This window comes from Nyctibius grandis, chromosome 2 (assembly GCF_013368605.1).
Source record: "Nyctibius grandis isolate bNycGra1 chromosome 2, bNycGra1.pri, whole genome shotgun sequence".
Classification (NCBI taxonomy): Eukaryota; Metazoa; Chordata; class Aves; order Nyctibiiformes; family Nyctibiidae; genus Nyctibius; species Nyctibius grandis.
Window position 1 is genome coordinate 108,193,937 of NC_090659.1, and position 27,042 is coordinate 108,220,978.

The window sequence follows — 27,042 nt, forward strand, 5'->3', positions numbered from 1 at the left end:
CAATCCTGCCTTTTGCTCCTCAGCTCTCTGGATTTACAGCACTCAGCTTTGCAGCAGCTCAGCTTCGACGTATGTCCCACCTGCAGTTTGCTTCTGCATCTGAAGTGGGTGAAATGGGTTTTTCTCTTCCCTTGCCTTAAGCAACGCCATCAAGGGAACAGTGACTTGCAGGAAAAGCAACCCATCTTCTCCTTAACTCATCTGGGTAGAGGCTGCAGGTCAAGCAGAGCAGGATAGGGCCCTCAGAGACATGTCTGTGGAGTCTCCAGACACCTCTGCTCAGTCTGATAACTACAGCGTCACCAGTTTGCACCTCTGAGACCATGAAGTGGGTCCGTCCTTTACCTCTGTGTTGGGGGAATGGAGCGTCTGCCTTCCAAAATTGCATTTTCTTGCCAGGAGAATAACATGATAGTATTTTAAAAAGCATAAGGGAAAGGGTGCAGAGGATTTCCTCATCTGCTGCAAATAGATTTCTGGATCTATCATGCGGAAACACAATGCAAATGCTTTAGAGAGAGACTTCAAGCAGCTGCCCAAAGAAACCGACAGCGCTGTGCAGATCAGCAGCCAAGGAAACCTCACCTCAGGTCATTGATCCATCTCTTCTTGCTGGAGACGTGATCATCTATCCAGAGCCCTCTCCCTGTTTACATACACGCTCTTTGCTCAAGCTCCAAGCATTGATTTACTGAAAAGCATCTACAACAATACAAAGAGCACTTCAGAAATAAATGGTGTATTTCCACATGGGGAAGGTGAAGGCTCAGCTGAGCTGAAGGCAATGGAGCACCTGGACCAGCAATGCCCCAGCACACCCCAGCCTGACTGTGGACAAGGCAACAGAGGTGCTCAGAGCCCAGCAGCAGAGCAGAAAAATGCAACGCAAGCACAAAATGGTATGTTAGAGACTCATGCAAGAGCTTGCAAGGGAACCACCACCACCTAAAGCCCCACAGGGTATCAGCAGTGGTGCAGGCAGCACAGGTAGCTCTGGGGATGGGACCACTTCACCCCGCAAGCCAGGGAAGTGCTTACAGGCATGCAGCTTCCTATCGCTCCTCCGCTCCACTGCCATCGTGATCAGTCATGGTTCACGCACATGACGACAAGTTTTGAGATGAGCATCCCCGGAGGTACATCGCTGATATATTTCCACCCGGCTGCTGGGGAGGGACCTTTCGTTTCACTCCAGTGGCCCGTTTGCCCTGAAAGGAGGCACAGTCACACCACACGCCCAGGCTGGATACTGTAAAACAGATGTTCACAGCTGTGCAAAACATTTGCATTAAGCAAATTACCAGTGGTCACAACTGATGAAGGGCAACCGATGAAGGGTTGTTTTTAAGGCCAACTGCTCATTCCATTTGCATTCCTATCACCCTACTTTGCTCCTTGCTGCAGGGCTGGCAGGCTGCTCCTGTGCCTGCTCAGAGGGTTGGAGAGGGAAGGAAAAGGGGGCCCGTTTTTTGGCGTGCCAGCTGTAGCCAGGCAATGCAATTTGGCAAAAAAACAATTCAACAGCTCTATGAATTTTGAATAGTCATTTTATCACAGCATATAGCAGCTTCTGCTTTATCTTTGCATTCATCAGATGATAACTATTCTATTCTAATTATTCTATTCTATTCTATTCTATTCTATTCTATTCTATTCTATTCTATTCTATTCTATTCTATTCTAAATGCTATTCTATTTACCCTACAATATTGCAAGCTAGGCCACTAATAAATACCCAATGACACATGAACAGATGTGTAGCAGTACTTGAAAGGAGACCAGCTCCACCGGCATAAAGTCTCCAACCAAATTCTGCGACTAAATGACTGACATTGCCATTTAACCCCCAAGTTTTAGTCTTTTCAGTAAGCGAAATGGAAGGAAAGCACCTATTAAATATGAATTACTGCATTAAAAATGAACTGATAATCTATAATAATTTTTTATGTTTGAAGATCTGTTTAAATTTACTCAGAGTGAGCAGTTTTGTTGTGCAGGTAGGAACACAAAGCTGTCTACAACTCACTCCTACCTTCTATGCTCCTCTTGAGACTATTTTTTTTTACGAAACAAAAGCAGCCCATCAATGAGGAAAACGAATCTTTATTTTTTTTCTCTGAAAGCAGAATCCATGTACATTTTTTTTTGTATGGTTTAGAAGGTGTTTTTAAGATGCGAATAGTCACATCACAGAAATAACACAGAACAACCAGTGAAGGAACGAAGAGCCAGTTTGACAATTGCTTTATCAAGTAGTCCAAACATTATTTTTAACTAATGTTTTTGCCAGAGCAGATTCCAGGACAATATTAAAGTCTCACCTACTCAACACAAGAACAGAGATAATGAGTGGAAAAATAACTACAAAACACAATTATTGCTGCTGTATCTGCATTTCTGTTCCCTTGCGGGATGTTCTGTAATATGCTGGTAAAACAGTTTTTAAGTATCAGTTGCATTAAGAATGTCATTCAGATAAACAAAAAATAACCAACCAGCCAACCTAACCTGGTAAATCAGACTTCATCTGAGACCAAAACAAAAAGCTAGCTTACAAAAAGTGGAGAGGTTTTGTTTTACAAGGTGAAGAGTAGCTTGTTACACCTTTGAAACACTGAGGATGGATGTGGTTAAACATCTGGGCAGATTTGGTTTGTAGGTGTTCCCAACGACCACAAAGTGCAATCCTGGCCGAAGGACCTGCCAGCACCAGTGAGATCCCACCGCTTTCTGGGGGCAGGCGGTTCCCTAGCTGTGCTCCTCAAGGTCCCCAGTCCTCCTGCACTTACAAACATGCCACGTCTTCTCCAATGCCACTAAAATCATCCCAGACACTACTTATGCTCAAGTTGGGCATATGTGTAAGCGTTCAGGAGTCTGGGCTCTCGAATGGCTATTAAGTCTAAAAGAGGGGATGAGAGCTATTGCAGCCGTTTGGGTTAAAGGGTAGACAGAGTCATAAACACTTCAAGCACAAGTTATGACAACCCTTTAGGACGTGAAAATGGTAGCTGGGACGTTATTTAAAACATACTCGTAACTATGAACAACGCACTGTATTCGATAGTGCCTGTATAAACACTTACTATGTACTTCACATGTACCAGTGCACGACCTTGTAACGCACAGCAAGGAAAACCCAGCATTACAGTAGGGTGATTCACGTGCAAACAGACATTTCACGTGTGATAAGGTGACTAGACCACCAGTTTCTGACAAAAACCTTAAGATATACAAAATGTATCCTAGAACACGTAAAGATGAAGTCTGAACACCTCTCATGTTACCTAGTGAATGGTCAGCTGGAACAATCATTCAATACAGATGATTTTAGGATTAGTTACATGGTTAGTCTAAACAATGTGCACATACGTATTTAATTTGAACAAAATTCTTAAACTACGCTTCTCTAAAATTCACAAAGTATATAAAACACACTATTTGACACTTATAAAACCTCAGCCCTTTTATAAAAAACAAAACAAGGCCATAGGGTTTTAAGTTTAAATCTATTGTTTTTTCTTCTCAGTGGTTTTAGTACCTATGATAAATAAAAAATACAAACGGCACTCCACCACGGCCTTATAATGCAAGGAATAAATTAGCAAGACTCACACTGTAAATCAAAATAAATAATTTCTAAATTATTTTTATTTTTAAAAATGGTCTTTAATTGCACAGTGTTTTTAGATTTTCAGTAGCAATGCAAAGTCAGTGGATATTTTTCTAAATGCTCCAGACAGTACAAAAGCATTGCGTCTCATTTTTCAAGCTTTAAACATGGAAAATACCTCGGTCAAACCATCAACTGATAAAACTGATAAAACTGATAAATGTTTTGGTAGTCTCTTACTGCAGCAAGATGTTGCAGTATCTCTCACCCAAGGCATTTAGTCCTCCAGCGCTCACCTTGCTGGGGCAGATGCCCCCACTTTCCGATCCCAGTGAGGTACTCTGGTTTACACCGACAACTTTGACATTTTTTGAAAAGTGTTCACCATTAGCTACAACTTTCACAGCAGAAGATCGTCAACAGCTCAACAACAACAGCCCGTGTACTCCAAGGCTGCAAAAGTCCCCTTCAAGGGCTTCATCAGACCGGCACGCCTTCTCTTTGGGGTGTCACACGAACACATCAGGCTTTTGGCTCTCCCCAGAGCTGTTTTGCAGTGGCGGACTGAGCTACAATTCAAACATACCAAAGAAAACAGAACACCTGAAAAGATATGATCTTACCTCAGACTATTAGCAGTCATTTTAAACCCACCTGCCAAGTACGTGTGTGTGCATATGTATGTATGTATGTATGTACGCACACACAGACACATTTTAAAAAAAGAAAAAGACAACAAAGCGATTAATACTGTCATAGCCTGGGCGTATTTAGCGCAAAGCTACGTATCTGTGGGACATATTTAAAAACTCTAAATATTGGCAACACATTGTTGTATACAAAACAGTTGTGGGCAGATGCCTAATGTAAATGTGCATTCAAAATACTGTGTATCTATACACTATTTCTGATGCAGCTATAATAGTTTGGGATTGTATCTAAAAATATGGAGTTTCTGGTAAGTATCAAAACAACTCTCAAGTATTGAAGACAAAGGAAAGTGTTGCCCTCTTCTTAGTGGTGGGACAGGCCTAACTCAAAGGTATTTATCCTTCACTGCAGTTCTAGCACCCAGCTAGGGGAAAGACAGTATCACTGAGCTACCTTCTACTGCTTGAGAAACAAGGGACGTTACAGTTCAGTTATTTGCATCAACGCAATCACATTGACAAATGTAGTTTTTGACCAGTATCATTGCTTTCATGTTTATTACTGGTGTCCTCTCTATAGGCTGTTAAATATATAGATCTCCTCATCGTGGAGTTCACACGCAACTCCTCATTCTCTCTATTATCACAGCAAAAACAAAGGAAACTCCAAGGCCAATATTTTGTCCACAGTAAATCTGCTTTACCCAACATAAGAGAGTCTATAGGGAACGAGCGCATCATTGCACAACATTAAAAAACAGCAAATTACTCCAGTTCATAGACTTTTAAAGCATTTTCAGCACTTGAGTACAAAGCACAGAACCTATTACAAGAATTCTCTAGCAATCAACACACTTTCAGGGATTCAATACTGCATCAAACGTACGCAGAGGCAATCAATACTGATAACCCAGGTCTGGGCGCTGCAGCACACAGTCCCACGCGTCTCCTCGCACCGATTTAACAACGTGGCTAAGCCTGCTGAGCCAATGCTCTAGGCCAGGCTGCTACATGTAGGTAGTAGGAAGCATTCTGATGCTCATGTGATAGGGAAAAAGATGAAACATCTCTATTACATACACGTTTCTGTTCATGCTTACAGGAATTCAACTTTTGGCAGAACTAAATTCCTACATAAAAAATAAATGTAGAAACCCATTAAAAACACAAATATAATAAATGCATTATTAAAACAGCTGCATCTACACTATGGTGTAGTACTTAAGTGTAATTCAATTTAAAAAAAAAATCTTAGTGTACAACTAAGATGAGACCCTTTTGCCAGTCTGAACCTCAGTGTCAGCGCTGCATCGATCTCTACATTAAAACATGCTCTACTGATGGTGACCAACCAAATCCAGGGAAAAACTGTTGCCACAGGTGAAGAGGCCCTCTCCCTAACCAGACAACGCAGGACAGATGGCGTAGAGCCCCTCCGGTATCGCCGCAGGGACGAGCGACGGCAGATCCCGCAGCACATCAGCAGTGGAAGCTGCATGAGCACTACGTCCTGAATCGGTTTGCTGAACATGGTTCAGATTATTGGATATGTCTATAAGCACAATGCTCTTTAGAAGCATTTACTGTATACCCAAACCCTACTCGCTGCAACACACGGTGTCGCACAAGTAGTGAAAATGTCTTCGTATTCAAAGGTGCTTGGACATCATTTTCAGGCAGCATTTTACCTTTATTTTGGTGAGTTCCCACTACAAAGATTTACGAAGGAAGAAGATGCCAATAGTTTCTTTTTTTTCTTTTAATATGTGAAATTGAGACAGACACCTAAATAAATACCTACTTGTACTTGCCTAAGTCTATTCTATGTCTGAAATCTCTAATTTTTAAATAAGGGATAAAATGTTGCCCAAAAGACTAGTTATAATTATACATTTGTGTTCCTACTAAACCTACAAATCAAAATAGTTCTCAGTTAAAAAGATACAATTTGTATCAACAGTAAAAGGTACTTTCTGGTTCTTCAGGGCCTTACTTTAAATTCCAGCAAGTGTACCAAAATTATCAGCAGTAATAGTGTGAACTAGTGATTTTTTTTTAACACTGAACATCGATACAATGGATGGAAACCTAAAACTGTCGGCAACTGACTATGTCACGTAAGTATATCTGACATCAATTGCAAAAATCTATTTCTACTTTATATATAACTAAAAGCTTACGAGGTGCTAGTAAAACCCATGACTTAAAACCAGAAATATCCCTTACTAATACTAAAACAGACTTGGTTTGTCTGTTTCTAAAACTACACTATTTGTGGCAAGAATCAGGCCTACACGATGCAACAGGCCAAAAACTAACTTAAGGAACACATACAGTATCTTCTCTCCCCACAACCCTCCCCGCCCCAACCAAAACAGAAGGAAAAAAAAAGTTTAAGTTATTATTTTGAGCTACAATATCATTACCATAGTGCAGTTAATAAACGTTGCATATCCTCAACACACAAAACCTTTTCAGGCCAGCCTTGATAAATAGCAAGAAAAATCAAACAGTATCTTAAATACAAAACTTGCATTGAGATAATTAAATTCATTTAAAAACAGGTAAATATTTTATGAAAAGCGTATTTTATCCAGTACACTTGTGCAGCAATACAAAGAAAAAACACAAAAAGCAACTAAATGGGACCCTACGATTTCAGGCCCCCTTCTACTGACCAGAAATACACAGTGCTGGGTAACCACAGGGGAACTGAAACAGGGTGGCCTGGTTTGGGAAGGTTCTGAGCGTTTGCAGCTGCTAGGTTCAAAGGGGGCTGCAAATCCTCAGCACCTTTGAAAATCAGGCAATAAGGCTTTTACCTTACCCATAATTTAAAAAAAAAGATTTCTTTTTCCTCCTTTGATTGCATCCGGTCTTACTTATCGACTGCATCAACAAAACATGTAACTATTTAAACAAAACAAAGAAAGCAAGGAAAAGTGCCATACTATAAATTACTAACATATTGTTACCCATTTCACCCTTAACTGGTAACTTAATTATTTGTTTAAAAAAAATGAAGTCAGTGCTGTCGTAAATCTTTGTTTCCTATAAATAGATGATTATAGCACAAAAAAGCTCACGCAAACAAACAAACAAACAAACATTCATACTTATGGTGTTGTAAAAAGTTCAAAAACTTGGCTTGAAAATTGCCTGCCAGAAGTAGCGAAATCCTCTTTCTGCAGGTTGTTTTAATACCACGCAGCCCAAGGACAAACATCCAGCAAGTTAAAAAACAAAAATCCCAACAACACGTAACAAGAATAGAAAGTGCTGCATATAAACCCCTGATGCACCAAAGATTATAACCAGAGACCACAGATTTTTTTTTATATATATAGAGATATATATATATATTAATTTAAACTGGAACATTCTCCAGCTGTGAAAATAGCCATTTAAAAATTTTCAAACTAGAACACAAACATATCTGGTACTTCTGATGCATGGGGCTATACATACAGACTCCATGATACAGTATTTCACATAAACGGATTACTATATAACCTCCTTGCTGAGAAGGAGATCCCAAATGCTATTGTAGCAAACCTCCCTCAGCATTAGAGCTGAGCTGAAAACTACTAGACACCACAAAGATGCATCATCTCTCAATAACCTAGCTGAGATTTTTCCACTAAGATGGCCGCAGCGAGCTGCTGAGCGTCCGTCACGTGAGGGTTCTTCTTCATAACAATCCTCACAAGATCAGGGGGGAAGATGTTGCAGAGATTTATGTAAACCTTCTCCCGGGTGTCTTGGTGCCTTGGAGGGTCTTGCGGGATTCCACAGTAAGGTACGCGCCAGGTCTGGTCCTGCTGTTCAGGTAAGCTTTGGAAGGCAAACTGCTCATAACACGGCTGTGTGGGGTTATTTGGCAAGGAGTAGGTCTGGCGGTAGCCGTACGCATCCATCCCGTAACTCTGCCTATCCCAACTTCCAAGCCCATCTTGGCCAGAATAAGGCTTTCTGTGTCTTAATGGAGAATTATCATACAAACGCGAGTCTGAAATGCTGTCTATTCTTGTGGACACGAGGGCTCTCCCCAGATGCATGGTCTTTGAATGTGACGAACTCGGAGATGTAGAGTAGTCGTTTGGACAACTAGAACGAGCACCGACTGTTGGATGCTGTAGATGCACAGCCATGTACGGAATTGGAGGTTTGTGGTGATGCTTTGGTTCTTCGTGACTATAGCTCTGCACTCGTGTGAGAGGCTCGTGGTAGCTCTGGAGGAAGGGCTGAGTGCTAAGGCGGCCATGGGGGTGCATATGTTGGCACTTCAAGTTCTCCTCTAGCTGTGGGTCAGGCGAACTCATGTAAGAGCGATCACTGTAACCCACGTAGGAATCACTACTGCCACAGCTAACACTCCCTTCACTGCTGCAGTCAGAAGCTACAGAGCTAATCCTATAATCTGTGTCCAAGGAGAAGCGCCTTTCAGGACTACGTGGACCAGATATACTTAGATTTGAATATGCACTCAGCATAGAGTAATACCCTACATCCACAGGAGACTCACATTTTGGATACTGGTCATAAGGCATTGGCGTTACGAGATTTTTGGTTGCCATCATCACTGCAGGATACTGTCCCTGTGGTCTTTGATCCTGAGGTGGGAAGTGAACTCCGGATGGAAGGCCGTTAGTTAAAGGTGCAGTACTTTGGGGTTTTGCAGCAGAGGAACTTGGTATACTAACTAAAGAAGGTACAGACCTGGTCTCCAATTTGTTTTTGGTGGGAAGCTTTTCCTCCAAGTCTTGATAGACTTGAGTTCTTATACTAGGATCCGATTGCCTCTTTGGAGCAGCACGCTTCAGCTCAGAAGTGCCATCATTTTTAGTGCTACAAGGAACACTATTGCTTTTTACCAGTCCTCCTTCACTTGTAGTTTTGGCAGCTGTGCTTCTAGACATGGCACGAAGTTCATCAGCTACAGATCGCTGAGGCTGATTTCCTCTTTCTGGATGATAGTATTTGCATTTGTGTCCATAGGTACATTTCTTCCCTATTAATACAAACATAATCAGATTAAAAAAAAACTTCAACCAAAATCTGTTGATCAACAAACAATGGAAATGCCCCTAATTTAAAGTTTTACTGATGATTTGAAAGATCTTGCAATTAGTTTTGTGCGACACAGGGTGAGATCTAAGATCTCCGCTCTTGTATTGTGGGGAAAAAGAGGCAGCAGTAGTGTGCTGCAGCTAGTGCTCTAGGAAGGCAGACCAACACTACCAGCCACATTTTTAGCTGAACATGACACTGGCAGTGTGTCTGTACACACCTGCTGTACCGGGCCAAGGAGATATAAGGGCAGAAAACTTAATAGGAAAGCCCCACAGAGTCATAAGATCAGAAGGTTTCATCTCAGTCAAGATGGTGGTGTGCCTATAGCGATGCTCAGTAGTTAAACTTCAGACAGCTCAATCAATTTTCTGGAAGAAAACTTAGATGTCTTATGACCAAATCACATTAGAAAAGGGCTTTCTGGAGCCTGCAGACTTTAGGTGCTGTTTTGGATCTACTCCTATGAATGATTAATAAAGTTGCTCCTTTAGTTCAACCAGTAGACAGAAATGTTCTCTAACTAGCACATGAAAAAAATCACTTCAGTTTCCACCATCAGTTCAGCATTTCAACCATTCTCAGGCTAAGATAACAATGTAAAAACCTCTGTTTAAAAGCTTTTCTTTTTGGCAGTGTTAAAATAAAGCAGGAGCTTGGTCCCCAGTCCTAGCAGTACAGAAAACTGACAAGTTAAATCAAATTACCATATGGACACGGTTGCTTTTTATGTTCTGGCACAATAGGCTTCTTCCTAAGAAAATTGTCCAGACTTGGACCATGGCGGCCAAGAGGATCATCAGGAGGCATAAATCTATATAGCAAAAAAAAAAAAGTATTATGGAAGCAAACAGGCCTTTTCATATTCCTCATGCAATGACCAAGAACCTCATGACTGTGTCCTACGCCATAACCTGCCATGCTGACGTTTTTAAGCCTGGGTACTTTGAGAGCTGTTTTGAAAGGCCACCTTTCTGCTGCAGGTACTGCACGAGAGATAAGTCATAGAAATAATACTGTGTGGACACCTCTAGTCTGCTTCAGACACCTTCAGTCTAGCTCAGCTGACTGCTCTGCGGCAAAGCAGGGCTGCACACAATCCATTCCTAAATCAAAGTAAGGGCAGCAATACAAGCAGCGATTTCTTAAAGCGCCACAAATAACTTTGCAAAACCATGCTCATTGTCCAGGACTCTTGCATCAGTATTTAGGCTCTCAAATACATGTGTCTGCTTGGCAGAGTACTGAATCCCTCCCACTACAAGAAGCCACCAGTAGTAACTGCAGTTGATCTGTATGCTAGGGTATGAAGATACCATAGATGCATCTATGCAGACAGTTGAACTAGAGAATGAACCTCCTGAGGTTCATTCCAACACGGGTTTTTGTATGACTCTAGAATTTCGGAGTCTAACCACACGCATTCAAAAATGCTGCCTCAGTATATCAAGAGAATTGGAATATTATACCATAGCATGCACCAAACATCGCATATACACTGGCACACACCAAAAGGGGAAAAAAATAGCATAAAAAGATATAGAATTATAGAATCACAGAATGGTTTGGGTTGGAAGGGGCCTTAAAGATCATCTAGTTCCAACCCCCCTGCCATGGGCAGGGACACCTTCCACTAGACCAGGTTGCTCAAAGCCCCATCCAACCTGTTCTTGAACACTTCCAGGGAGGGGGCATCCACAAATATAAAGATATCGTTATAAAAAAGCTCTAGCAAAAACGAGAGTTTTAGTACTTTTAATCAGAAGACCAAATCTATGATTGGCTATTCCTCCTGTTTTTCTACATGTACCTAATGATTTGGGTGTAAGAAATTCATAGAAGTCTTCAAACTGTCCCTTCCTCAATTATTTTAGTGGCACATATAAAGATAGAATGACTTACTTGTCATTAACAAATGAATACATCAGCAAGCGTTCATCTATGAACTTCTTCCATTCAGGCTTTTCATTAGCTAGATCCCTGTAGTTATCATTAGAAACAATGATGCCATCTGACTCAAAGGCCAACTTCACTATAAATCGGTCATCGTAGCACACCACCCTTCTCCCTTGCACTCGGCGGGATGGTGTGAACACAAGGATCTTCTCCTTTTCTAATTTACGCAAGATTTCTTGATCTACAAGGAGTAAGAATCAAAAGTTCAAAAAGAAAAAGATGTTTGTTTACTCTCCAAAGACATTAGATTTGAGGATGTCTTTAGGACTAAAGCATTTAGGACTAAACATGTCTTAAATGGTTATAGTCCAGCAGAAGGTGTCTGATACATGATATCTGAAGTTATGGTCAGCAGTCAGCTGGCAATACTTTCAAAAAAACCCACAAACAAATCAAAACCTCCTGCTCCACACCATTTCTCTAAGACTAAGACAGAGGACCTTGTTCATGTTGCTGTGGTTCAAAAGAAACACTACTTAGCAAAATGCCTGTGAAAAACTCCTCTGGTTGAAGGGGTGGTTTTAAACATTCCTGAATATTTCAGCAAACAGGAGGGCTACACCCAGCTACAGCCAAGGGTTTCCCGTAATTGAGCTCCTTGGTAAAGACAGACCTTTTCCATCTCTTTGTGGTACCCAGCAAGAAACATCTTTTGATATAATTCCAGCAGCTCGCATTAATGGGACTGTCTCACAAAAGTCTCTGCCCATTGAGAGAAGGGGTTACTACCAGGACCCACAAGGACTAGAAAACCCACGTTCTGTACAAACACTCAGGCTCTTCACAAATGTTAACAGCATCTCCTAAAAAGATGTCTGATGTCATCTTGTGAGCAAATGTGGGGGTATTTTATCTATTTTACCTCCAGTAATAGTTCAGAAATATCTTTCCCTGAAGGCTTTACAGTTTTACATATAAAGTCTTACCAAATCCAAACAGATTTCTCTTTAATCCTGCTAAATAAGTGTGTTTAACATTTTATGGAATGCCTTCTTGTCCTACACTCACTCTGTCAATCACCTATCCAAAATAATTTTCTTTTTCTCTGTGTGGGACCTGGAGATCCTGAGGAGCTTTGAAAGATGGCCTAAGGAGGCTGGTCTGAACTAAGATTCTGGCTGTTGCACCAGCGCACCTAGCACTGGAACACACGATTCTCCTAACTATCGGTCTCCTCAGAGCAGACAAGCTATGAAAGAAAAACAAATAAAAAGCTAGGCAATATCTAAAACAGCAGAAGATGATGCTTGCACAGTGAATATGAGACACGGCTCTTAATAATGGTTTAGATCTCAAATAACTCAACTGTTTTGTAGCACAAGAAACTTGACAGGGAACATGTTCCATCTAGGAAAAAAAAAGACTAACAGGAAGAAATACAGCATTAATATTATATATAAGCAATATATTTGATACAAGTATTTATCTCCTTAGTAGAAAAAGCACAAGATTCTAGAATCAGCATAGAATCATAGAATGGTTTGGGTTGGAAGGGACCTTAAAGAACATCTAGTTTCAACCCCCCTGCCATGGGCAGGGACACCTTCCACTAGACCAGGTTGCTCAGAGCCCCATCCCACCTGGCCTTGAACACTGCCAGGGAGGGGGCATCCACACCTTCTCTGGGCAACCTGTTCCAGTATCTCACCACCCTCACAGTAAATAATTTCTTCCTAATATCTCATCTAAATCTACCCTCTTTCAGTTTAAAACCGTTACCCCTCCTCCTATCACTACATACCCTTGTAAAAAGTCCCTCTCCAGCTTTCCTTCAGGTACTGGAAGGCTGCTAGAAGGTCTCCCCAGAGGCTTCTCTTCTCCAGGCTGAAGTTTAATTTAAAATTTAATTTTAAAATTAAAATTTAATTTTAAATTAAATCCAACCTTTTTGTATTCATCACCACCACCCCCCTTGCCATGTGGTAAATGATGAATAAGAGTGTGATGGAAGATGATTTTTTTTTGCTAAGAGGAAGAAAAAAACCTGCCATGTGATGATTAACATAGGTAATAATAAGAAAGATTCAGCTGTTGTTTAATCCAAGAAGCTTCTCAAAAATACTGACAGTCTACAATCATCCTCACTTTAGTAACCTAAGACTTTTCAAAATTCCAGGTGGCTGCATATTTCAGGTGCGTGTCTCTGCAAATGGAATGTCAGCACAAAGCAATTCACAAGACTAGTAGCAAACAGGCTCCCTGCACCCTGAGAAGAGAACTAAAGAACCTCTGTTTTACAGAAGATACAATAAACCTTCTTTGATTTTTAAAATCATGAATTCTCCTCTGCTTCAACTTTAGGGCAAAGGGAGGATGACTCTCTAGCCTTCACACAGAATCAGTTTGATCAAGAAATTAATGCCTCTACACCAAATTTTTTTCCTAGATAAACATGTTCAAAATTAAAATTTTCAAAAGCTGTCTCACTTTTTAATAATAATGATGAAAAGGGGAACTGTTCCCTTTCTGTCAGGCTGATTCCCGTAACCCCAAGCGAGGGCAGTGACTCACCGCAGGTGACCGGCAGACAGGCCAGCCTGGAAGAATCTGCTCACCACAAGAAAGATCACCCAGCGAATCACTAACTTCAAACATTTTTGCTGCCAATGCTACATGGGTGTGACAGATTTTAAAAAATAGCAATTACATTCTCAAGAAATAAGTAGCAATGTTAATGGAAAATTTATGAGGTGAGCAGAAAAGGAAGACTTGGAGAGGGCACTGCTTTGTCTTTTTCCTTTCTGAAGATTGCAATGAGGTTACTACACCAAACAGACTTTCTATTATAGTGCTTCATTTCTAAAGATGTGTTCATTTGAGCAGTAGCACTCATGCTGTGCAAACCATCAAACAAACCAGCAAAGGCAGAACAGAGCTTACCTGTGATAAGAGCATCAGGTCTCGACTGTTCTTTCCTCCATGCTGGCACGAACACTGTAACATCCTTGTGGCCTCTTTCCAAAAACCAGTCTACCGCCAGTTTGATTCCTCGACAAGAAAATACTTCTTTGTTCCCGTGGCTGAAACACACATTAAAATTCCTTATTATGTGACTTTGCTTTTCTATAACCATAAACAGAGCACAGTGAAACGCAGAGCTCAAAGTCATGCTCTTCACTCGCTCCGTGTTTTCTAAAGGCAGCTGGGAGTCAGTCTGAGCCTTGCCCAAACACTGCCATCACTTGCAAAATGGTGTGGGAGAGGGATACTGAATCTGCTGAACATTTTTAGCATTTGTACACAGATTTGACAAGTAAGGAAAAATATAAGTAGGGAGCGTTAAAAATCCTCATAGCCCAACCAAAAGTACGGGGTACAACAGGCACCACGGAGACTTGATGAGGGAACGCAGGAGGCCTGAAATACCAATGTGAAAGAGTGCAACATGTTTAGGAAATGCCGGCAGATGAGTACCGAGCACCAGTGTGCATGGCGCCAGGGGAAGAGACAGCAGATCCTGGCTGCAGGAGCTCTGTAAGGTCCCATCTGAACAGGGAAGAGAGAGGAGAAGGACTCCAAGCCCAGGGGCGTGGCAGGCACTCTGCAGGACAGGTTAGGCAAACTGGAGACACTGTCCAAAATCAACATGACAGAACTAAGAATTTGCTTAGCATTGTGCTTCAGAAGGACAAATTAATTGTGTATTAAAAAAGCCGTGGAGAGACAGTTCAGCAGAAATGGACCAGACACAAGCAAAACAAAAGATGTGCGTCTGTTGTGCAATAACTGTCTGAGGTAAGGCAAGAGACGCAATTATGTCATTCTCTAAAGGCAGATGAGTCCTCAGCCAACTTCTACATCCAGCTTTGGGCATGACATATTACAAAAGACACAGAGGAACTGGAAAGAATCCAAAAGAAAGTGAAAGAAGATCTATGGGGAAAGGTTGAAGGAGGTGCATTTAATCTGGAGAAAAAAGGCAGCCTGTGGAGGTACAAAACAATCTTCAGTATATCAGAGGTAATTAAAATAGAGGACAACAATCAACCATTGGGTGTCCATAGAAAAGTTTTGGTAGCAGAGGGCTGCAGGGTGGCCTCTATGAGAAGAGGTCAGGGGTTGCTCTGTACCGGGCATGCCTAGCTCCAGCCAGCTCCACAATGGAGGAGAAGGGAACGAGGGAACACCAAGGCCAGGGGAGAAGGAGGTGCTCCATGGGGAGCAGGTGTTCCCCCAGCGGGACTGCAGCTTGTGGAGCACAGGAAGAAAAGCACGGGAGGAAGGAGCAGCAGAGAGAAACTGCCTTGTCCCGACCACAGTCCCAGCACCACTCACTGCCTCTCTGCAGGGACCCAGTGTCACCTGCAGCCATGACAAGGGGGAGGAGAGGCGTCTGGAGCAAAGTGAGGCCAGGAAAGGAGAGAATAGACGTCTTTCCTCTAAGTATTTTAACGTTTGCCTTTTTTTGTTTCCTATTACCTGAATCAGTAATTAAATATTTATGTTAATTGGATATAAATTAAGTTAAATTCCCCAAGTTGAGTCTGTTTGGCATGAAACAGTACTTGGTGAGTGATTTCCCTGTCATTATTTTGACCCATGAGTTTTCTTGCTCCTGTTCCTCCTGTTTTCTCCCCCGTTTTGCCGGTGGGGTGAGCGAGCACCCAACTGGGTGGGTGCCCAGGTGCCAGCCACGGCTGACCCACCATAGTCCTGCTGGGTAAGGACAGAAAAGTCCATAACTAGCGTAATGAACAGTTAAGCAATACGTTAGAAAAAGCTGTCTAACTGATCAATGGGACAGTCTGCCCATGAATTTTGGGATCTCCTCGCCAGACACTTTGCAGAACAAATCAGACGGTTCCTCTGGGGCCAGCCTGGGTTCTACATGCACAGGAGGAGACAAGCAACTTTTGTGAGGTCTCTCCCAATCCCACAGCTCGATGTAGCAGAAGAAGCAGGGGCATGTCAGCAAGTCGTTGCCTTTCACTTGGCTGGCTTGTCACGCATAGCAGGTATGCCACAATATGCTTTCCAGAAAGGTAAAAGACAATTCTTTCACAGAATCACAGAATGGTTGGGATTAGAAGGGACCTCTGGAGATCATCTAGTCCAACCCCCTGCCAAAGCAGGTTCCCCTAGAGCACGTTGCATAGGGTTGTGTCCAGGCGGGTTTTGAATATCTCCAGAGAAGGGCTCCACAAAGGAGGCTTTCACTGTGGAGTGATTTGTGAAGAGGACAACATGATGACGGATAGCCACAGGGATACTAAAAGTTCCCCCTACTTCCATGTTTTGAGGTAAATAAAAACACCAGGAAGTTAGTTAAAAAAATTTTTTTTTAGGAGGACTATTTTAAAGTACCTACTATTTCCAGCTTTCTAAAACATAGCACTGCTGTACATTCCTTGATACTTTGAGGGAGCTTGAGTAATTGTGCAACGGATGAAGTGCCACAGTAAAAGTGAGAAGAATTTTGAAACAACGTTCAGATTCCAGAAGCCTGCGAAGGAGGTGGCGTACACGTTCACCTGTGTCTAGGTGTTGAGAGAGAATGAGTCATGGCTAACACCTCCCACAAAGCACCACCCTCAGCAGAGGCTCTGCAGAAGGTCACAGGCCCCACAGAAAAGAAAAAAAAAAAGGAAAAAAAGGGGGGGGTGGGGGGAATAACCCACTACCCTTGTCTGGACTTAAGAACAGAACTGTACTACTTTTCTTATGATGCTGGACACAGGATCTGGAAACATGATTATATACTAAGATATTGCAACTGTTGCTGGCCATAATAATCAAAGTTTGTATATTTTAGCTGGCACAGGGTACTCCAAGAATAGTTTAAGTCCATCTCCAGTGCCTATTGGGCGATACTAGGAACACTGTCAGCAGCAAGATATGTATGTATCTCAGTATCCTGTTTAGCCATGGTTATAGGCCTCTGCAATAATATATTCCCTGTTTTGTATGATAATATCATGTAATACACTATTACATTGTAATAACACCATAATAAAACACATAGCAATATTTTTTCTAGGCATTGTTTTATACTATACAATTATTCTTGTGCTTGTTTGGCTGAAAGAGTAGTATCTTCGTGTATTTAATAACTTCCCAGGAATGGGAAACAAAACCACACACAGATACGTTACATTTAAAATGCACATGCACACACACATAGAAAAAACGGCCAACAGTATTTCCAGCCATGGCAAGTCTAATTACATCTCCCTGCAACAACACAAAACCAGGACTCTTGCTGTGTGTTCAGTACCCAGTGGGCAGCCATGAGGCCTCCTTTGCAAAGCCTGATACAAGGAAGTTACTGTTCATGCTATCATAGCAGGTCATGTGCAACCATAAACACATTGCAATCCATTTTAAAACAGTCGGGAAGGGCTTGTTCCAGCTACTAAATTCCAGTGAAATCACTGTACTGTTATTACTCTAAACAAGCTCCATGGTTTCAAATGGATAAAACCACTTTTCACTCCTGACAGCGAACAAGAGTTTTGTTAGATGACATTTTAGTAACAATATGTTTCTTCCTGTAAGCCTGAGAAATCATTTCAGGAATGAAATCCTGGCCTCTCTGAAAGAAATGGACGTTCTTGCTTTCCATCAGGCTGGAATTCAAGCCACACTTTTAAAGGCAGAGGGAGGATCAGGCAGTTCAGCTCCTTAGTTTTCTCTTGCCTAATACAGACTATAAAAATTCTTTAACCTAGAACATAAATTCTAAATATACTTAAACTCTATGAAACAGAAATAGGAAATGCATTACAATGCATACTAGCTTTTCTGCATTGCTGAGCAAGTGGAGTTATAGCTTGTATAAATCTTCACATTTTTTTCCGCTCCTTTTCAGACACATGCCTAAGCTGGCATCTGAGTGGATACAAGCTCCAAGAAATTTAAATGATTAGTGAGAAAGTCTGTGAAAAAGCTGTGCAATTAAAATTTGTTCTTTTCTTCTGTTTTGTTGTCATGCAGATTTGATGCTCTGCTTTTTGGGATCTTTGTGCTTCATCAGCTTTATCATCATATGGTGAAAAGACTGAAATCATGCTGCTGCTACTGACTTTTTTCCTTCTGATTAGTTTTAAGAGGAGAAATGTTTGTATTTGTTTGTCAAGAAACTTTCTTTTAAAAATCTCTTCCCAGTTATTAGAAGTATGTGAAAGCTCAGAGCAGTCAAGATGACAGCTCCAGCCCTGTGTGGGACATTGGTGTATACTGCTTTGGTTCTGCTTGCTATGTTTAATCTACCACTCTTAGTTGAAGGAAGATAAAAGCATATTCTTTAAGAAGTATCTATTTCTCTTTCATACCATGAATGATTCTTTTTATCACCACTTTTATATTTGGCCTGTTGATAGCTGTGGTTTTATTTTTAAATTAAAAAAAAGTAGTATTATAGCACTTCCTGAGCAAAAATCAATCAAGCGTTTTCTAGGCTAGGAGAGTTAGTAGAAAGTGGTAAAACATCTGATGAGAACATTTTAATTTTCTCTGTTACCTTCCTAGCCCCTAAACTAGATTTTCAAGTGACTGTCCTGAAAAGAGTTGTGGTACACACTCCTAAAACACTGACTACTTATAATAGTTGCAAGACTTCTGATGTGTTGTAATGCAATATTCACACCAACACGGAGCTCTGAGATTTTGAAAGCTACAGAAAACATACACATTGATGACAAGAGACATTAGAGCTGAGGTCTACAATAATGTCTGTCGTAACACACATACAGGTTTTTATACAACTGAAATCTGGACACATCAAGGTACTTCCCATGTAAAAGCATATTGATTAAAAGTGCGAAGAACGAAACTAAAACACAGATCTGCCTGGTAAATTTAGAGAGTTACCAAACTATTTACTTCTATCATGTCATAGGAGGAAAACAGTGCTCAGTTCACAGCATAGAGAGATAAGAATTTCCACCTTGTATCATATTAGTGACTCACTAGGCTGGCAGTCTGGTTTTGTCACTAGCCTCATCTCTTTTTTAAATTTTTTTCTTTAAAAGGTCTATTAATTTCCTAATCACAGAAATAATCTGTCCCAAAGCCTTTCTCAGTAACCCAGGCCTTCTATCAGTCCTGCGTTTGTTCTTTATATATATATATATATATATATATATATATATATATATTTTGGTGCCAACATGAAGCAGATGAAACAGTTCCCTAATGGGTTTTTTTCCATTAGCCCATGACAAATTACTCCAGTGCTTTGAGGTCTTTGAAGGGAAAAAAGCCTTGGAAGCTGTAACATCTTTCAAAACATCTTTCATCTGTAGGACTTCCAACGCCGAAGCACTCTATGGAGTACGGCAAGTGCAGTCGCCAGACAGACACGCACGTGGGTGTCTGACCGAGCAAGAGTCACGCACTCAGCAGTCAGAGGTCAAAACAGGCAAAGAGAAGTTATACTCAAAGCTGCCAGTGACAAGCTCCTATCCACATGATTGTTACTTGTTGGAGAAACATTTTTATCTATTCCTTAAAGTGATTTCTCAAAATAACCTAAGAAACTAGACAGCCGGTGCCAATGAAAGATGAACATCTGAATCAAGGTACCAAGATACAATCGTGCCTACCAAGCTCAGCAACACACTGTCTGAGAAGAGGCTAATGTAGCTAAATTGTTAGTTTGTTAAAATATATATGCAATTAAATTGCCATATGAAAACTACATATGGCATAGACAAGACAATCAAACCATCCAAAAGGACCTGGGGGTGTTGATCAACAGCCAGCTGAAGATGAGCCAGCAGTGTGCCCAGGTGGCCAAGAAGGCCAACAGCATCCTTGCTTATATCAGCAATAGTGTGGCCAGCAGGACCAGGGCAGGGATCATCCCCCTGTACTCAGCACTGGTGAGGCTGCACCTCGAATACTGTGTTCAGTTTTGGGACCCTCACTACAAGAAAGACACTGAGGTGCTGGAGCGAGTCCAAAGAAGGGCAACAAAGCTGGTGAAGGGTCTGGAGAACAGGTCTTATGAGGAGCACCTAAGGGAACTGGGGTTGATTAGTCTGGAGAAAAGGAGGCTGAGCGGAGACCTTATCACTTTCTACAACTACCTGAAAGAAGGTTGTAGTGAGGTGGGTGTTAGTCTCTTCTCCCAAATAAAACATGATAGGACGAGAGGAAACGGCCTCAAGTTGTGCCAGGAGAGGTTTAGATTGTATATCAGGAAAAATTTCTTCACCAAAAGGTTTGTCAAGCACTGGAACAGGCTGCCCAGGGAAGTGGTGGAGTCACCATCCCTGGAGGTATTTAAAAGATGAGTAGATGTGGTGCTTAGGGACATGGTTTAGTGGTGGACTTTGCAGTGCTATGTTAATGGTTGGACTTGATGATCTTATAGGTCCTTTCCAACAAAACCAATTCTATAATTCTGTGATCCTTTGGTTGACACAATTTGCAGTTGTGGAAAAACTTTTATGTAGGCAGGGTATCAGTGGACCTTTTATTACGGCCAAATGACCTGCCTCATGGTTAATGCACGGGGACAAGACAAGTTGTCTAAACAGAGATGTCTAATGCTGGTTAGGTACATTTGGATATCTCACACTTCCTCCAGCTGAATGCCACTCCTGAATGGCACTGGGGTCTCTGTCACATCTGTCAGGCCTGGGTGTATGTTTCTGATTCCACCAAGCACCTAGAACATCCACAGCTGGAGGGCTGGCTGGGCATGCAAGTTGTAAGAAAACTGTAAAATACCTGTCTTAAGTGGGAGTGTATTTAACTAAAAACAACCCCCCAAAATCAGCAACTTCCTCTCACAAATAAAAATTAAGCGTGCAATGGTTATGTCACGTTGCGTTTTCCCTTGTGCAATGAAGTACCGGCAAGCACCATTTAAATATACAGGCCAAGGTTTTCCAAACGGGGAAACTGAAGCGCATCACCTCCACGGCCTGGGAATCCTAAGGGTAAAGTTTTGAGAAGAATCTAATTGCTCAAAACAAGATTCATTGATTTCAACTTGCAAACCCACATGGCATGTGATCAAAATACTTCAGTTGTTTTGCCTATGTAATTCTGAAACTGGCTGTCTAAAAATTATAATACAGCAAGTAAAATATCCAGTTATTTGCTTCTCAGTGTTATTTTCATGTTGTGCTCTCTGTAAGCACAGCAGATTTCTTTTTTGCCTATATGTTTTCAACATAAAATTTTATATATATTTATGTTAAATATGAAACTCTTTCTCTTCGCTGTTAGCAAAGAAAGTCTGAAGGCACCCAGGGTAGCCAGGGAAAACTAACAAATACGGACCAGAAGCAAACGAATAAAATAGTTAAAGTTTTCCCACTGTCTTTGTAACTAACAACTCTGCTCCTTATTCCTTACTTCTTGGTGGCAAAAGCCTGACTTTGATTCCAGCAAAGAGAAGTATCACAGTAATAACCAATTTTAGTCAATTTTCAGCATCCCAACCTTACCCTTGAAAAGGACAAGCAAAGGAAAAGGACTGTGCACATATGCTGCAGTATATTTCTCTCTTGAGAAGGAGCTCACTTCCTCTCAATCTCAGCAGTAAAGGGAAGTCCTAAAATGAAGGGGCAAAAGTGAACCCCAAAACCTTGCCTCTGCTGCCTCATGGAGAAATAGGACCTTCTCCCTTCTATTCCAGACTGCGGAGGCTCAGCTGAGGAAGCTGGGAATGCATGAAGAACAGGTCCAAGAACACATTGAGGACAGACAGATGTAGGGGTGAAGAGCTGACGATCTGCTGTTGCTAGATGGGCAGAGATCATCTTCTTTTGCCTACCTCAGTTACGTAAAGGGAAAATTTAGGGTAGCTTAAATCTCATCACACAGGGATACAGAACTACTATTGACTGAAATGCGTTACCTGTCTAGTATCCACGCTGTGCAGTTTACACTAAATAAAATCCTGAGTGCATTTTTATGTCAATGGACAAATGCCTTTCTTACTCACACGGACTAAGGTTCTAAATGAAGATTTTGCATTACATCATCATCATCTACATGCAAAAAAAATGCACCTTATGAAGCAGGGTTAGAGCTACACGGTTCTCTGGAAAGCCGACATAGGTCACTGCTCGGGTATGGCACAACTGAACGCCGGGTCCTATCGCTTAGTCCAGCTTCACTCTCAGCTGTGGGAAGTGTCTATGAAGAGCTCCATTGCTGTTCTAGGGGATTATCTAATTTGTTATTCAGCTCTGATTTTAAGTTTACACACACACACAGAGAAAAATCAGACCCATCTGTAAGAGCATTCTAACAAAAGACTTCGTGTGTGTTAGGCTTAAACGCATAGTCATCTTCTGGAAAAGGATTAAGTCAACACCATGAAAGCTAGAATAACAAAAGAACAAGACCAGATTTGAAGCATACCATAGAAACTAAATGGCAATTCTTCAAGTTACAGCCTGCAAAAGCAACCTTTCTGCTATTCCGTTGAAAGAGGGGGGTTTGCTTTGTTTTTAAAACTTTAACCAATTCATATTCTTTAGCCAATATTGGAGCTTTAAACTTGAAATACACAAGATGCATCAGATCAACCATTTTCAGTTTAAGGCATGAATGATAAGCAATGCCATCTTGAAGTATAAGAAAAGCTTTCCAAGCATTACCAAAAGGCAGAAAAACTGAGAGCTGTTTTTTTTTTACTACAGCTTGCTGAAGTAGCTTGCCTGGAACAGGAGCAGTCACCAGACTAGATCAGCACACACGCTGGCTCTGGCTGGCCGGAGTAAGTAATTCTGGCCCAAGCTTTGATCTGTGCTGCCCTCAAGGAACACAAATCCACCCATCATCACTTGACTAGATGCAACCAGTTAGACAAATATGAACATCCAGTCACATAATCAGATACATCCTTCCTCCCTTGTGTCAGACCTAGCTTGTTCTCCCAATCACAAAAACATCGGGTTTCATTTACAGGTCTAATGGAAAAATAATCCTTTTTGAATTAGGAAGCGGAATCAACTCATTTTGCAGCCACGCAGTCACTAGATGAGATGCAGGTAGGAAAGCATCCCTGGCAGTGAGACAGAGGCGAGGCTGAAAGTCAGTCAACTCTGTGTCACTCATTAGATGTTCTGTGAAACTGCATCCTTAATTCCCTCTGCAATGGAGAGAGAGGGCAGCATAGAGTGTTTGATCCTTCCAGAAGAGGACAGCTGTCTCATCCTACTTGTATGACTGGACATCACTCACCTCAACCTTCTCCACAAAACTTCCCCATCAAATACATCCCTTAAAGGAAAATTAGCAGTTCTTATCTAGAATAATTCTAATAGTAAATTGTATCATCAACTACATGTATTAAACATGGGAGTAAGAATATAGATCAGAGTCTACCCATTTCTGTGAGAACATACGACAGAGCTCCAAAGAACATGTCTCGAAAGACTATCTACAGTAATCTTGCTTAGGGCACAGGCCCATTTCCTGTTAGCAACTCCAAAGTGAGCTCGTTGGCCACAGTTGGAAAAGCAAAGAGGAATGAAAAGAACAAACTGTGCCAATTTATAGGTTAGTTACTCATAACAGGATCCTGGACATTTACATACAGAAATTTGAATTCCTGTATCTTCTCCAGTACTTTGAACATAGCTCTTTTACGTGTAAAAGCTGAAATGTTTCCTTTTAAAGTGTTTATTTACTATTACCTATTTTCTTGAAGGGGAAAGGACAGATCCTGCCAGTAAACAACTGGTTGCACAGCCGGTGTCAGCAACAGAGACTCATCTTTTGCAAACATGGGACCGTCTTTCCTAATCAAGGACTGATTTCTAGGAAAAGGTGGGACCCACTTGACCAAGCAGAACAAAAGCATCTTTGCCACTGGCTGACCAAAAGCAGAGCAGAAGTGCCTTTGCCAACAGGCTGGCCAACACAGCGAGGCATGAGCAATCCAGGAAGTTTCTGGAGTGCACTTATGGTAACTTCTTAACATGGGTGACAGAGGACCCAATGAGGGAACCTGCTGGACATCATACTTACAAACAAGGAAGAAGTGGTCAGAGATGTGAAGGTCAGGAGCAGCCTTGGCTGCAGTGACCATGAGTGGTGGAATTCACAATCCTGTGAACAAAGAGCAAGGCAAAAAGCAGGATCACAACCCCAAACTTAAGGAGAGCAGACTTTGGCCTGTTCAGGAGAATCCCATGCGATATGACCCTGGAGAGAAAAGGGCCCCAGGGGAGCTGGTTGATTTTCAAGGATCACCTCTGCCAAGCTCAAGATTGGTCCATCCTGATGTGCAGGAAGGTGGACAAAAGTGACAGGACAAGACTTTCCCTCAGCAGAGGTTAGGGAACACTGAAACGGGTCATTCCCAAGCTGCTGGGCCCTGATGGGTGTTGAGGGAGCAGGCTAATGACATTGTGAGGCCATTCTTGGTAGTCTTTGAAAGGTTGTGGTGACTGGGGATGTTCCTAAGGACTAGAAGAGAGCAAGTATCCCTTCTTATCTTCAAGGAAGGCAAGAACGATAATTCAGGGAACTACAGGCTGGTCAGCCTCACCCAGATCCTTTCAAAGGTGATGGAGCAAATCCTCCTGGAAGCCCTTTCCTAACAAATTATGTAGCTTGGGTGAAGCTGATTGGGAACAGTCAGCATGGATTTATGAAGGGAAAATATGCTTGACCAATCTCATAGCCTTCTATGGCGAGATGACTGGCTCAGTGGATTAAGAGAGCCATGGATGACGTTTATTGTGGCTTTAACAAAGCTTTCGACATTGTCTCTTATAACACTCCCACTGACAAATACTAAAGTATGGGCAAGATAAGGGGACAGAGAGGTGGACTGAAATCTAGCTGAACTGCTGCACTCAAAGGGTTAAGATTAGTGCCATAAAGTCCAGCTGGAGGCCAGTCAGTATTGGTGTACCCCAGGGATTAATACTGGGGCAAACATTGCTTAGCATCTTCATTAATGACCTAGATAATGGGACAGAGTGCACCCTCAGCAAGTTTGCAGAGGACACATAACTGGGAAGAGTACACCAGATGGGTGTACTGCCATTCAGAGGGATACTGGCAGGGCAGAGAAATGGGCCAACACATACCTCAGCAAGTTCAACAGAGGGGAATACCAGCCCTGCACCTGGGGAGGACTAACACCAGGCATCGGTACAGGCTGGGGGCCAGCCAAGTGGAAAGCAGCTCTGAAGAGAAGGACCTTGGGGTTCTGGTGAATGCCAAGCTGACCATGAGCCAGCAATGTGCATTTGCAGCACAGAAGGCCAACAGCCTCCCGGGCTGCATTAGGAAAAGTGTTACCAGAAGGTCAAGGTAGGCGATCCTTCCCCTCTGCTCAGCCTTGGGGAGACACATCTGGAGTGCTGGGTTCAGTTCTGGGCTTCCCCAGGATAAAACAGACATGGGCAATACTGGAGAGAGTCCAGTGAAGGACAAAGTTAATCAAGGGACTGGAGCACCTGTCATACAAGGAGAGGCCGAGAGAGCTGGGACTGGAGAAGAGAATGCTCAGGGGGGTCTTATCCATGTGTAGAAACATCCAGTGGGAGGGAATAAAAAGGACAGAAACAGACTTCTCACTGGTGTCCAGTGACAGGACAATAGGCAATGGGCACAAACTGAAATACAAGAAATGCTGTTTAAACATAAAAAAGTAAACTTTCTTACAGTAAGGGCACTCAAACACTGGCCCAGAGAGTATGTCGAGTCTCCATCCTTGGAGACATTCAAAACCCAACTTGACATGGCCTTGAATTGACACTGCTCTGTGCAGGGGACTGGACTAGATCTCCAGAGGTCCCTTCCAAACTGAATGATTCTGTGATTAAATTTGGTAGAAAACAAGTAAAGGCCTGTTAATTTGATTCTTGGATACAGAAAGACTGTTATATTAACAAATTTCATCTGTTTTAAGGCCCTGTAGCATGCATTCATATTTGGCACATTTTATGTAGGTGGTCAAGAAAGTAAATTGAGCATAGGAAGGCAGGTCCTAAATATTTATGCTAATAATGGAATAAACATTAAGGAAAACTGACTGATCTGGAGCTACTCCTGGAATGTGTTCAGTGCAGTTTGTGGGAGAAGTTGAACCTAAGTCCACCCACCAAGTCTGAGCTGTGCTAACTAGCTAACACTTATACAACTGTTTTGGATTTATGTGAAATACAATCCAAACCCATTTTAGAAGTCTCTGGATAACTTCTTGGTTGAGTACCAGAATAGTGTTTGTTCAACTGGATATATTTCCTTTACAGCTCAAGTTGAACAAAAAGATTAGGAAAGACACATCAGGTATAAAGAACGCACAGGAATGCCCCATTTACAAAGAAGTAATATCCTCCTTTATGGGCTAACCCATCTATTTAAATAAACAAAAACTATCGTATTGGCATACATAAGAGCTGTATTTGAATTTAATTTTAAAAAGCCTCATTTAAAGGTAATTGACTTGATTAGGAGCTAAAAAACCCTGGGCCTTTAGCCCAGAAATTTCTTGCATGAACTTTTATTACTAAGCTAATGAAAACCACATCAAGTCGTCAGAAGACTACAATTGACCTTCTAAACCACGGTGCTAGTAATCAGATAATCCTTATGAGTTACACAATTAGTTACTAATCAATTTGTCATTTAATCATTTATACAGCCATAAAAAACCCACCTCTCCGCATGTCTCTCTGCCATTTCCTTCTTTCTCTAATCACCTATGAAACATGAACCCCTTGCCTCCTGACAGCAAGTTTCTTGCTATGCACCTAAATTACATGGGTCAGGATGGGTGAATGCTGTAGGTAAATGTGTTATCTGTGGGCATGGAAGTGGAAGTCTAAA

At 41.8% G+C, this 27,042-nt stretch overlaps 1 protein-coding gene across 4 annotated transcripts in view; it reads right to left on the reverse strand.

Annotated features, from left to right (window-relative positions):
- Positions 1-2,087: 2,087 nt before the first annotated feature.
- Positions 2,088-27,042, reverse strand: part of ZC3H12C (zinc finger CCCH-type containing 12C) — a 46,757-nt gene continuing 21,802 nt past the window's right edge. For 3 of the 4 annotated variants that reach the window (XM_068422936.1, XM_068422956.1, XM_068422944.1), the window contains 4 exons: positions 14,170-14,309; positions 11,236-11,470; positions 10,041-10,147; positions 2,088-9,274 (listed from right to left, as the gene is read on the reverse strand). In XM_068422936.1, coding sequence (XP_068279037.1) covers positions 7,878-9,274; positions 10,041-10,147; positions 11,236-11,470; positions 14,170-14,309 — 1,879 coding nt within the window. In that variant the 3' untranslated portion in view covers positions 2,088-7,877. The remainder of the gene's footprint in view (positions 9,275-10,040; positions 10,148-11,235; positions 11,471-14,169; positions 14,310-27,042) is intronic. The other variant, XM_068422951.1, reaches the window with a different exon arrangement.